The sequence below is a fragment of the Drosophila simulans genome, chromosome 3L (genome assembly GCF_016746395.2).
Source record: "Drosophila simulans strain w501 chromosome 3L, Prin_Dsim_3.1, whole genome shotgun sequence".
Classification (NCBI taxonomy): Eukaryota; Metazoa; Arthropoda; class Insecta; order Diptera; family Drosophilidae; genus Drosophila; species Drosophila simulans.
Genome location: NC_052522.2, coordinates 20,359,778 through 20,374,129, shown reverse-complemented (window position 1 = coordinate 20,374,129; position 14,352 = coordinate 20,359,778). Strand labels below are relative to the sequence as shown.

Genomic DNA, 14,352 nt, shown 5'->3' with positions numbered 1-14,352 from the left:
GTGCGTTTTTCTCGTGTTTAATGTTTTATGACGTACTCAGAAAACAAAAACCTAACAAAGAGAACAAAAATTTTGAAAAATATGTATGGCTGAGCAGAACACTTCAATTTTTGTTTAAATGCCAATAAAACTGTCATCAAAAAGTTGTTAAGTAATGAAACATTGAAAATAAATGTGTGCACCGACTGCGGGAAGTCTCTTTTCCTCTGCCACTCTTGCTGTTTTTTTCTTTTACTTGTTTCCCCGACCAGTGAAGCAAACTTTTGCCTCTGGCAATTGTTCAAGAATTAATAGCCGAAATGCTGCATTCTTTGGGGTGGGGCACTTACAATTTAAGCTGCTTCTGCCACCCACCACCCACCATTGTTGCACATTTACTTTTTGCAGCATATCAAGTTGAGCGCATAAGTTTTCCATATTTTTTGCCTGGCCATCGAACCGCACCGAAAAAAAATCTTTATAAATTAAATGGCGTGCTGTTGCATTTCAATTTATTGTCAAATTGATACAGTACTAAACACGTACATTTAAGTCTCAAGATAACAAATTAATATCATATATGTATAATAAAAATAATAATAAAGTACCTTCCTGGCGAAGGTAACAATGTTTAATTTTAACTGAAAGTATTTATGCAAATAATGCCTACCAAAAATATTATTTAATAATACATACTTGCTTCCTGCTATTTGGATTTTCATTTGTATAAACTCTATTGCATTTAAATATTATGAAGAGGAACTTTTTATGGGCAGTCAACATGTTGTTTTAAAATATATATATCTTTTTTATCTTAACCGGATGTTTTGATTCCCACTGGAACGCCGCATTGATTACCAATTTTTTCCACACTGCACCGATTTTTTCATATTTTCGGTTCAGTTGTTTTTTGCCCATTTTTTGCATTTTTACATTTTGTGGGTTGAGCGTTTTCTTTACGTTCCATTATTGCTGTTGAAAAAGTTTGCCCGCTCATAATTCCCGATTGCTCTTTTGCTCAATTGTAAATCTGAGGGGTGAGGAGTGTTGGGTGGATACTCAGTGGGGGCTTCGGCGGGGATGGGTATATTCGGCTGCCCCGGTCCGCCGTTGTTTTACGCAACATTTGCTGTGGCATCGGACTCATCTTCGGTGGAAATTTTGGTGGGGTGGCGGTGGGCGTACGTGGGCACCCACATCTCTGGAGCTCGGACTTGAACTCTCTCGTGTACTTTTGGACTCAAACGTCTGTTTTACGCTAATTGGAAAAGTTGCAAGTTTTTTGCCCCGCTTTTTACCAGTTAGGGGGGTCTAAATGGCAGGGGGCGGACTTTACTCGATAGGCCCGTGCGGTGTGTGGCTTTTATTGGAGGCAAATTGCTTAGAGCGATGCTTATTAGCAGCTGACACGGCTACGGCTGTCTCATCATCAAAGTTGCGGCCTAAACTGCGAGCAGCTTAAAAAATACGTATACAAAATAATCACAAGACAAACGACCTGACTTTCATACTTTTAAATTGGCCATTAGCCCGCTTTCGCGATAGGCCCTGTCAGAGAATCTCGGCTACGCCCTTCCCAAAATCAGCTTAGTCTTAAGCCCCTGCATCCTGCTCTTTATTTGTAATTATAATAAACAAAAATGACTTTATATTTTGAAGGATGTTTCTGCATCCGCTGTTTGCTCTCGTCGCGCCATTATCATCAAGAGCTCTTCGCTAACGCGGTGTTTATGCGGCGCCGAAAGTCGTGATTTTAAAAATAGTGATTCTTAAAATAAAGGGGATATTTTTGAAATTCAATTCAAATCAATCCTTGTCATAGGACTGCCTAACAAATTATATTTAGCCCGATATAAAATTTTTACTTCCCTAAAACAGCTAAAAAAAAATAATACAAAATAATGATAAGCCTGCGAATTATATTTTTACGAGAACTTAATATTACAACTATATAATAATACAACTATAAACATATTTAATTAAAATATGTTTGAATTTTGATGTTGAATTGGTGGCACTAAGACTTAAGATTCCGTTTAAAATAAAAATGGGAAATTTTTCTCATACCCTCCTCACTGGCATTATTCGGAAATCTGCCAGCGTGTGAACCCGAATTTCAGTAGTACTACGAGGGTCCTTCGCGTGTTGCGTCTGATGGCTCTGCCTTCCAGGCTCAACGGCGAGAGCGCCTGCGTGGTGAGAGGAAATAGTGGGATATTCCTCTGTGGGACACCAGAAACAAGAACAAAAACACTGGAAAATCCCGAAATCGGAGCGATATATGTCCGTTCTGACTGGCAAATGGTCTGTGCAGCGACGGCGGCAGCAGGTTAGTTCAGTCTCTTGCCTCAAATGGCCGCGTGCGGCAGACAAAAGCGCATGAAAAATTCATTGGGAACCGTCGGAACCGAAAGTTTAGCGTCAGGATAGCGACAACAACAAGGACCACGGCACTACTATAGCGAATATAGTATATCGAGTGCTAGTCCTAAACGTCTATCGTTAGGTGTAACGAGGTGTGCTCCTGTGTGCGTGTGTGTGTGTGCAGTGTGTGTGGAGGATTTGTGACTGTGTCAGTGACGTTGTTAAAAAACACAACAACAATTGAATGCCAAATTGAAAGTGGTTGACAGGCAACTGGAAAAACAACAAGAGCCAAGGCAATAGCTTCGAGTGTCCTTTCGGCCAAGGCAAAGTGAAAGCAATACTCATCCGAAAAATAGAGAAAATACACAAAACAGCGATCGAAAAGCAAGTTGCAATTGCCGAAAGCCTATTATTTTTCCATTGATTTCCCAGCAAATAGAGTGACCAACAATTCCGAAAATATGTTGTAAGCCTGGACTCTTCCGTTTGATTGTGAGAGTGGGAGTAGTCACAGAACATCAAACGTTTAAATACAAATTAGTATGGCATGTGTTCCAACAAATTCGATTTCCCCCTCATGCTGTCCCTTTCGCACACGCGTCGTTCCGTCTCTTTCTGTGTTGAATTTTCAACAACTTTTTGGCATGTGGCATACTTTTTCGGGTTTCGTTGAAATTAATTTCCGAAGTTCTGTTTTCTGTTTCGATGTATTTTTCCTTTATTTTTGTTTTTTTGTGGTGTATGGGCAGCGAGTTCATTTTCCAGGCTCTGATTTTGGCCCTGACCACGTTTTGGTTAATTAAGCCAGCGGAGTCGCCGGAGTGCGATTTGAAGCCAGTTTGAGCAGACATTGATTAAAAAAATGTCGATGGTGTCATCAAGTTGAATGGGAAAACTTTAATTGGGAGCAACGGTTGCGAAAACTTTTTCAAACTGATGGACAAATACGTCGGGCTTGCTTTCAAAAATTACTTTTTAATTTGAATCTGATTAGGTTTCTGTGAAAGTTTTCACAGTCAATTAAAAAACATTTTCTGTGGAAATAGCCGGAAGCAGCACATTGACCTTTACATATTTTTTGATTAACAAAGTTTTTTCCGGCATCACAAGGGCTTTAATTCGCTAATCTATAAGATTGTTAATATGTTGTTTTTGTGTAAAAGGTAATTAATTTGCTTCTGCGAATCCGTTTTAATTTAAATTAGTTACAATGCGATAAAAATGCAATTAGGATTATCTGGCTCCCACTAAGGCGCAATTCATTTAAGTCCGTAAGCAAAAAGTTAATGTTTTTTGTTTAATTCAATGCCCCGAAAAGTTTAGTATTAGATATAGTTTTTTATAAATGTACATTGTGTCTGCCAAAACTCCACTTTCGCTTTTTCATCTGAAAGTTTTGTAAGCCACTAATTACTAATTTATGGCCCAACACGAAATTGGTAGAAAGCTATGCACTTAATTTCATATTTAATTTATTCCAGCGCTCGAAAACTTTAATTTTACATACTACTTTCGGAAAAATTACATTTTCATAATATAAAAAAAAAGAAATGGAATAAATTGCGCTTTAAATGAAATGTTGCTTAAATGTTATTAATGAATAATTTGATTAGCTCATAAAGTGTCACCATTTTAGGATATTTCAATTTAGCGAAACACATTGCGGAACCATTTTACAAATTTATGACCATCGAAAGTAGGCAGGCGTCAATGAAATTTTAATGAAATTAGACCGGCAAGCGATTTCCGCAAATTTTCAATTGTAAAACGCCAATTCTGGAGCTATTTGGGGATGGGGCACCGAGCTCCTGTCCGCAGTTTATGGCATTTTAATCATCTAGAAACGCTCTTGCTCTTTGCAGTCAACATGCAAATTGCCTGCGCCGGACCCGCAGTCGAATCCAGGGCCAGAATCCTTGCCAGGCATCCTCATCGTCAGCAGCAGCATCATCATCATCATTGGAGGCAGTGGAACGCAAACGCACCGTAGAGCCAGCCAACAGGGCGCAATAAAAATTGCCTATAAATGGGCGGAAGTGCCAGAGGCGTGGGGCGGAGGGGCGTGGTCCTGGAGCAGGATGTACGCACAAGGTCGTCGCAGGGGGAGCGGAAGAGGGGGCTCGCTGGCAAACAGCAGCACAACAATGCCAAGCTTCCGCTTAGGATGCGCTCGAACGGAAGTTATTTTGGCCGCCTGAACGTGAGCGCGCTGCTCATCTACTTGTGGTGCTATCTGCTCCTGGTTATGGCAGCATCTGGCGGCAGCAACCACGTGGTAAATGGCCTCAAATGCTATTGCAATCCGAAGGAGTGCGACGTGATCCGCTCACCCGACTGCCCCGGAAAAGGACTAATGCTGTGGGATCCCTGCAAGTAAGTCCCGCTCCCAGAGCTCCAATTAAAACGATATATTCCGGCCTGCACATGCCATCCATTTTGCATGTGAGCCAAACCAAAGAAATTGATATTAGGATTTATTCCAGCGGTCGAGCTCTGTTTAAAATTTTCATTTTGTTCTGCTAAACTTCTGACTTTTGGTATAGTGGAATACAATTTTCCGTACGCCAGTAATCATAAAATCATTCTATGATTTAATTATTTATACAGTGTCCCCATTTTGTTTCGCGCAATAGTGTTGTTATCAAACCAATTAAATTAATTTTAAATTTCGGTGTGTACCTTTACCAAAATGTTAGTTTCCAAAATAAATAGGCAGACTCAAAATTAGGTTTAATGCACAAAGCTTTGTTGTTTTGATTGCCTAACACACGAACGAGCCTTATTTTCATTATATTAACGTTGGTTGAACAATGGTGGTCAAAACAATAGAAAACAATTTAATAGTGCGTAATTCTGATGCTTTGATGATTACCCGCAGGATTATCAACGTTTTTGTTTTATGTATACACATATACCAAATTATACAAGTGTTAAACTCCCATGATTTTAGGATTGAATAAATATATTAATTATTTACAAGTTATTTGAATAATACAAAGACGCAAACTTTGATATAACAATGCCTATTAATTAGATCATTATTCGACATGGTTATAGTTTTGAATCGTACTTAAATTCTCCTTTATCTATAATAAATAGTTTAGTTAAAATGATTCGCAGAGAGCTGTGACGTTTTTACTAACTATTACCTAACTAAGCATGAAATGGTCACAAATTCATAAGCTCACCACGATCTTAATAATTGGCATTGATATAATTAAGAGCGTCAGACATCAGAGTGTCTCCTCCGAATTCCAACCCAATTCGCATCGTGAGTCACGTAACGGACTGATTGGAATTCACATCAGGCATCCTTCTGCTCAGCTCACTCCGAGTAGAGAGTGTTAACTAATTGTTAACGCTTATCGAATCGAAGACGGAATCTAATCAATTACTACTGGGATTCATTCCATCCATAGTCCATTGCGAGGATTATGCCCACATCCATTTATTCTATATGTCATATACATACCTCCAACTATTCGCAGATGTTGCCGCATATGCGCCAAAACTTTGGGCGAATCCTGCGGCGGTCCGGGCGGATTTTCCGGTCAATGTGAGCCGCCCCTGCAGTGTGTGACCAAGCTGCCCATTAGCAGCGGATTGGGTGTGTGCATGGGTGAGTCCTTAGTTTTATGTACACTATACAAATGTGCACTCAGAAAAAAAGGGTATACCAATGAACTATATTTTATGCATATGTATATAAGAAAGAGGATATGTGAGTGGACTTTATTTTTGTACAAATTTCTAGATTAACTTGTGGATTGGATTTTAATATAATATTATTAAGGATGTTATTATTGATATTATTGGTACATAGTTGGTACATTTAAAGCTATTAATACACTACAATCTTCTTTATTGCTAGGTTATAGGTTTTTGAAACATACTTTTTTTCCAACGTGCATTTATCACTTGTAAAAATAATAAAAAAGGGCGGGCGTGGGGGGCGGGGCACCGGCGAGCTGGTTATGGTTGGGTTATGGAGCATTCGTATTTAGTCGCATCCATTATGCATTAACATCACGTATTATAGACCACAGCGCCCTCAATTGATATGTCCGCAACCAGTTCGGATCGCTTCAGCAATTTCAGTCGCACTTGCCATTTGGCCTGCGGAGCTCCTGGCGGGAATTCGTCCGAATTGAATGTATAGTTGCGGATCTCGTACAGTTTTCCCTGCATAATTTGATGGCATCAATTCGGGTTTTGTGTATAATCGTGTTTGGGGAATTAATGCGTCCCGCTTGTGCAGCAATTTGCAATGAAAATGGAAAATGGTAAATGAAATAACTGCAGAATGTTGTTCAATTTTAACTAGTTTCGTTCGGCGAGAGTGCCTCAACACGAAATGTTGACAAATATTTGCTTTTATTTATTGAAAGTTGTATCTCAAGGGAAAATATTTGTCTTCATTCTGCTGTGCAGGGCAGGGGCAAAGTTTGACTAACTCCGAAAAAACAAGCGGAAGTCCTATTTCATTAAATTGCTCTCCTGGATTGTTGTCATCGAAAAATTGGATAAGAGTTGAAGTTCTCAAATTGTAACAATGACTGGAAAGCTAATGTTTCATCAACATATTACCAAAATATAATCCCGCATCTATAGCAAATAAACAATGAAAGATTGAGGATGTATTTTATACTAACCTTTAAAACAGGACAGCTGGCTGGCAAATTGCTGACCGACTTGAGCCTTTTGAGCAATTTGCCAACGATGTTGTTTTGGTACATCGAGCCCAAGTATTTGCATCCGTCCATCTTGATATCGGCTATATTCATGCGGCTTTTATCCTTTTTCATCAAATCAAATGTTGCAAGCACGTCGAAGTGCTCGATGGTTTGGTTTAAACTGAATTTAACCGATACCATTGCAATCCTTGGCCGCACAAGTAGACATTCCAAGCTATTGACATATTTCTTGGCTATAATTTGGCAGCTCAGTGTTTTGATCGCGATGTCATAGTTGTTCTGGCGGGTAGAGTTTCTTTTTAAAATATTAGGCGGGGCAAACACAACAAACCTTTGCCAGTCCAAATTGCAGAGGTAAAAAAATCACGAAAAACGAAAACCGGGCCAGCATTATGCCAAACTAAAGCGAAAAATTAGATTTGGGTCGGCTTATATAGGCCTCGCATAATTTAAAATAAACGCCACCATAATCTCTTTTAATGCGTTAAGAATCAAAGTTCATTGTGGGGCTTAATTACCATTTAATATGTGATTAATACGACCCAGAAATGCTCCCCTTTTCACCGATTTGGTGTTAATAACCGCATTTGTTTTGCTTGTATGTTTGAAATAGATTTGCAGCACCTGACCGCCCTGACCTACAGTCAGCACGATAATTGTTCCGACAGCGATTCGATTGTTTTGGAGCCGGGCTGCGAGATCACCAACAAACGCTGCCAGTGCTGGCCAACTATGCGCACCTGTCTCAGCGAACTGACCAGCGATGGGGGATCCCTCGACGACTCTCGCTGGCACTTCAAGAACCTAGAGGTTGGTACACAAATCATCCATCCACACCCACACACGCAAAAATTTCCCTTCTAATACGCCTTGATTTCCCGCCAGGACTGCCAGTTGAATCTACAAAATCTAATAAAACTCGAACAGGAATTCGATGAAGACTACAAAATCTCACCGAGCAAATTCACATACAAAAAACTGCGCAGAAAGCGAAAATCTTTAAAAAAACGAATGTAAGTATAACCAAGGGATTTAAATCATGTAAAAAGGTGTCCAAAAGTATGAATCTTTTTAGTCTCAATTGCTCAATTGCTTATTGTGAACTTTTAGATACCCTTTATAATGGTTTTCAAAGCTGAAGTGATTTCTCTAATTTGTATTTAATAGCAAAATTCCCTTTTTTTTAGCATCATCTTGAAGGATTGAGGCCTGAATGTGCCATTGCGACTTTCCGCGTTCTCAGCTCTTAACTCAATAAAACAAAATGAGGAATCTCTGTACAGATAGTATGCTTACTTCTAACTAATTATATGGCTATTATTAATAACGTACATATATAACAACATATACATATACATGAGGAAAAAGTACATATGAGACATAGACAAAAATGTATGTATCCTAAGACATTTGTTACTTTATTGTTTTTAGAAAGCGCGTACGTATGTATAAATTTGCAATTTTTATTCCTACTGCCCCCGAAAAGAAAATATACAAAACAATAAATGGAAAACATTTACAAAATGTTATTGCTTTAAACAAATAACAAATACGAAATGTGCAAAATGTTGGAATTTTCCATAGGCCTAAGTCAAGCCATTCAATAAACAATAAAGCCGAATGACAAATTTTGCTAACTGAAACAGCATCGAAAATATATAAGTGGTCAGAAAACAAAGCGAAACTTGATTGTCTTTATTATGGGACTTAATAGTTTATAATAAGGGCTTCTCTTCTATAGAATTATGCTTAATTTCAACACTGAAGCTTTTAAAGTTCCTGAGATCTCGACGTTAATAAGGACATGACCAGAACGACTCGGCTATTATTCCTTATCAGGAATATATATACTTTATTTGGTCGGAAACACTTCCTTCTACCTATTACATACTTTTCAACGAATAAAGTATACGAGTAACGGGTATAATAAATAAATTAACCCTTTTATTGGGTGGTTTGCGCACCAACGGATACGTCCAAATCGACTTGAATACGGATTAAGAATATACATATGTATATACTTTATAGGGTCGAAAAAGCTTACTTCTACTTTTTATCTACTCGTCAACCTTTTTGATATTAAAATCAATTATGCTGTTTGTATGTTCATATAATTAATGCAAATAAATTGCCAGAAATACTCAATTAAATTCGAACAAATCAAAAAAAAATTAATTCGTCACATATGAAACAAACAAATCTTATAATTTTCACGATGATCTCTTATATTTACATTTATTTTACTCGGAGGGTATAGTTACATAATGGGTAATGGCTAACTATTGTTTTATCCGTAAGGTATGCACCTCTAAAGAGGGTGTAGAAAACGTGTAAGTTATACATGTAGAATTCAGTAGGTTCAACTGCCAGGCGCTAGGTGTCGCACTAATTCCTTTGTGGAAATCGTTTAGTTTTCTCCTATTCTTGTAGATATCGTTAATGAAAGAAATGTTTTTATAAAGTGTCTTGTTTCAGTTAGTCGAGTCCTTATAAAATATAAGTTTTTAATGGTTATGCCAGTTATCTGAATGCAAACTGCTGATCCATTTATATTTTTTTTCCCTTGCCTGCCGAAGCTTTCTAAACTATTTAATTGTAGGATTTTTTTATTCATATATTTATTTAGTATAGTGACTTACCTTTGGAATAGGCAAATTATAATTAAGCAAGTACACGGAAACCACCGACTCACCTGCCCTGCTTCCAAGCATTAGTAACTACCTGGCAAATAAAGCAGCGTTCTAAAACCCCAACTCCAATTCCAATTCCAAGCCCCTTTGGCCCAAAAATCGACCATCAACAGCAGTCGAGTGGGGTCAGTTCTTCATCTTGAAAAGATCAAAGATACACTTTGGCGCTTAAGTGTTTTCCCGCCACTCCGTAGCCTCATCGCCAGCTATCAAGTGAAGGAGTTCGAGATATTTGTTTCGCTTTTCGAATTGAGTTGTTATATTTTCTGTGGCTCCGTGCACTCGAGTTCGTTAGGCACCTTAGTGGAGCAAACAAAAGCAATTAGACGGCGTCATCTGACAGCCTCAATGGAATAGTTTTCGGAGCGAATACCGGCGGAATGCCGCAGCGTTTATCGATCGATCGCCCTCTGATGGGATGTCCAACTGCCAATGAGACCGGGCCGAATAAAAAATAAGTGAAATACAAATGGGACGAGGGGGGGCCACTGTATCCAGGGCGCAGAACAAAAGAGCTCCACTGCGGAGGAGTGAGGTGTTAAAAATTCTACTCTTTATGCTCCTATTATGATTTGACTCGCTGCTTGTGGACTTTGATGGACGTTTACGATATGAGAAGTATCTGATAGTGCACTTAAAAAAAAATGTATTCCTTCTTAAAATTAAATAAATAAATTATAATAATTAATAAGTTATTTCAGAAACAGAAATAAATACCTTACCTTCAATGTTGCTTAAGTATTTTTGTAGAGAGATCGAATGAAATGCAAAAAATCCTAGATTGAAGTCGCATTTCTTCGAGTATACATGTGCGTGGAGTTTTTTAAATCTTTCCAGCTTTTGTCTCACTTGTTTGACAACCGATGCGTACAAATCAAAGCAGGAATCCAGAGTCAGAGGCCCCAAGCCCCCGGCTCGTCTGTTGTTTGATTAATAGCCGCACAATTGATATGTTAAGTGGTAAATTACGCCATTGGCACGCAAATGTATCTTCAAGATACATACATGCGTTTGTGTGTAGACAAAATAGAAAAACACAAAAACGGGCAAATTGTTGTTTGTTTAAGGCGCCGCTTTGAATGGAGATAAAAATCTCGGAGCTGCGCTATCGAGGCTCTGGAAAGGCGGAGCCTAAAGTGCGTAAAGTGATTTAATTTTGAATGAACGGCGGAGAAAGTTCATCAAACACTCATTCGCTGGCCGGCATACAATTATTCAATTATTTGGTTGACTTTTCCGTTGTTGCGTTCAGCGGATGAAAAGCTTGGTATTTTACAAGGTTCGTTGGCTTAAATTAAAACCCATTAGTCTACTTTTAACACGCTTTCAGGGAGTCGATGTTTGTTGTTTTTATGGTAACGTTTATATGCTTAAATAAATGGAAATACAAAACCGAATCGAGGCGAAACAGAAAATCCATTAAAGCCTTTTTGTATATTAGAAAAGCGAAACAATGGGGAGGGAGTTCGATTGATGTCATTAAATTTTTGCCACGCCATAAAATTCGTCGATTTTTTTTGTTTTATTGAAAAGCTGCCATGTAGAAGTGTTATAAAAATCATTTAAAAGCCGAGATGGCCGTAGATTTGATGATTTTTTGTGGTCTCTGTTTTGTTTTTACTGCACGAGGCTTTTGCTTATGCTCAACTAAAATGATTTAATTTCGAAACGTGCCTTGCAAACTTTATGATCAATTTTCGCTTTAAATATAGATTGAATGCCTCGTCGAATTATTTAAATGTGGCTCTGGCTTATTTATTTATTCTGTTCTTTGTTTTTCGAATATCATGTGACGAAGGTGCTTTATCGGAATGCAAAAGTGAAGGAGGGAGCAGCCTTTTGATGATCCCCAATGGATTGAATTATTGTAAGTTTTATGGATTTGATTTACGATGTTTTAATAGAACAGTGATTTACGACGCTAAAATTTTTCGATGAAATTCATTTGATTTAATGCGAACATTCGCCTTGCCATTAAGTATTTGTGGCTAATCCTTAAATATTTTGAAATTCATTGTTCGACTACATTCGTGGACATTTGATTGAATTGTGAAAATTTGTAGTTCCATTTACCTTTCTTTTTATGTTGCTACCAGTTGGATTTTTGAATCTTTTCCCCTAATGAAATTATGGAAACGATCAATATTATTGGCCATTAAAAGTCCATCTTCTGCTCCTGTGAATATCAATCCTCTTTCGATTGTTTTGCACATCAAAGCTGATGGAGTTGACTTCATTTCCATTTCTATTGAGGCATTGATCTCTCGCGCGGTTGTCTGCCTCATAAATAAACTGTGGCAAATTCTCTAAGCCAACTCGCTGAAGGCCCATAAATTATAAGGCCCAGAGCCACAACAACTCAGTTGGCCAGTGTGGTTGTTGTGTCATTTTCCCGGCGCGCTTAATAAACTACACACACTTTATGCGATCTGCGCTTCATGTTGTTGTGGCCTGCCGATTGCTGTTATATGATTTCATATATCATCGGAGCCATGGAGGACCCTCCTCCTCCCACTTTACTCATTTTGTACTTTTTTTTACAGAGTTCACTGTGTTCAGAATGCGCAGGCGTGCGGCATTTAGTTCAGCCTGTCGACTCTCGATTGTCCCTCCTTTTGGCCCCGATTGCGAAGATTCCTCTTTGGCTTGCTTGTATATATACTTTTTGTTTGATAACATTTTATTGTCCGCTTTATAAATTATTGGCGTTTGCCGGGACTCGAGTTGCCATCGGAATCGGGGCAAAAAGTATCCTTTTACGTTGTGCGTTTTTAGCATGCAACATGTGTCCAAATTTGTGCAGCATACAAATAAAAACTAAGGGAAAATAACTATGTTGAGTTAGAGGAGATACCCTCACAAAGCAAATTAATATAAAGATATATAATATAAAGATAAATAGAATAATCAAACCTTTGATTATTGAAATCCGTAGCATAGTAGATGAGCACATAATAAATTAACTTTACAGGGTATCCAACTGCTTCAATAGTACCCTCCTGAGATGCGACTTGATTTCATAAGTTGTCTTAGTTTTTGCCCAGCTTTGTTGAGCTTGTGCTTGTTTTGGCCTTTTAGGGCGCTTTGGCCCTAAAACAGACAATTGAGTGTAGTGTGAAAGTTGCTTTAAATACTCTCGGTATCGGTATCGAGGCGTTCCGATGCCCGAAGGCGCTGGTGGCGACGACTTGTGATGGAATGGGAGGATCTCGAGATGGGGCTGCTGCCACCAAATCAAACCATTTATGTCTGGCTCATGCGACACATTTATCATCGTCAAGTAACGAAACCCACCTGCACCTGTCTGCTGCTAAGAGAACCAGATTGGGGTCCATTGGGTGGGGAATCTTTTGGTTTGGTGGGGGAGGGGAGAGATCTTTAATTACACATTGTAGCAGGCACACCCGCTGGGCTGAATGGGGTTCCACTTCTCAAAGTCATCTAACTGGAGCCCAGCCATAATAATGAGCTGCAGGGATCCTACACTGCCAGCAACTAAATAACTCTCATATTGAGAACAATGAGAAATCCGTCCGGAATCCGTGGCATCCCATTATGGCCCCGATATGTAGTGTACATATAGGGCTGGCTGAGGAGCGATGCGCATCGATCAATCGAAATGATATAATTATGGCCAGGTCTGAAGGGCGGCTCTGTGTAAATTGATATCAACAAATTACGCGAAAATATTTCAAAAATATTAACGAATGTGAATGATATAATGATGAGGCGATGGATGTCAAAAGGCACTACAAAAAATATTTAGAATAAATATTTTAGGAAAACTGCACGTGTATCTCAATGAATTTCTAAGTAACAAGATGAGCCGGCTCTTGTTAGAATTTTTTTTGAATCTATTACTCAGATTTGTATAATTATTATAATTTATAATGACAACAAAACCTTGAACTATTTCTTTCAGTGCACCTGCTCCACCCTAATTATGCCCAATTTAAAAAGGGTTAATTAAGGCACAAAACGCATTTCGTGTCCTGCGTCCGCCAATGGAGAGCGTTATTAATATGCGACATTTTTGATATCTTTTTGCGGCTGCCCGGGAAGAGGAAGACCGATGCTGTAGAATATATATATATATATACAAACTCGACGATCAGAGCGACCAATAATTACATACAGCATTTGTCATAACACCAGATATGGACATCCGATGCTGTTGCGCCGGGCGCGAAACCTTCGAGCCCCGCCAAAAGGCAAAGGCCAGCAGACCAAGGATGCTTTTGAGCCTGGCCAAGATCCGAACTATGCGACAAATGTAAGAGGGGGAAAGAATACAAATCAAAATTGGTAAAAAATGATATAAAGAGGCAGCTGAAGGAAAATTGTAAATATCATCATTGGTCGCAGCCAGCGATCGCTGGGCATTTTATAAGTATAAATAAAACAAAATCATAAATGCTGCACTCAACGATCGTGGAATGGATGGATCCGATCCTGGGTGCTATATAATAATTACAGTCCGCATTCGCATTCGCATTCGCAAACCCTCTTCATTGGGCATTGGGCAGACGCTTCGCGTTGGAATTCGGAGCATTGTGTCATATTTAATACAGAAATTTTAATTAAACATAATTTGTAAGGAGTGCACGTTGATGCATTCTGCC

The 14,352-nt window shown here is 38.7% G+C and overlaps 2 protein-coding genes across 2 annotated transcripts; one reads left to right on the top strand and one right to left on the bottom strand.

Annotated features, from left to right (window-relative positions):
• Positions 1 to 2,317: 2,317 nt before the first annotated feature.
• LOC6738894 (cysteine-rich motor neuron 1 protein) lies at positions 2,318 to 8,718 on the top strand. The gene is made up of 6 exons (XM_016169167.3): positions 2,318 to 2,495; positions 4,209 to 4,719; positions 5,835 to 5,965; positions 7,654 to 7,850; positions 7,926 to 8,053; positions 8,228 to 8,718. Exons 2-6 carry the CDS (start codon positions 4,373 to 4,375, stop codon positions 8,244 to 8,246), a joined length of 822 nt encoding a protein of 273 aa, XP_016032715.1. The 5' UTR covers positions 2,318 to 2,495; positions 4,209 to 4,372; the 3' UTR covers positions 8,247 to 8,718.
• Positions 6,285 to 7,477, bottom strand: LOC27208446. The gene is made up of 3 exons (XM_016184010.3): positions 7,372 to 7,477; positions 6,999 to 7,319; positions 6,285 to 6,528 (listed from the first exon to the last, which is right to left on the bottom strand). Exons 1-3 carry the CDS (start codon positions 7,429 to 7,431, stop codon positions 6,373 to 6,375), a joined length of 537 nt encoding a protein of 178 aa, XP_016032716.1. The 5' UTR covers positions 7,432 to 7,477; the 3' UTR covers positions 6,285 to 6,372.
• Positions 8,719 to 14,352: the final 5,634 nt, after the last annotated feature.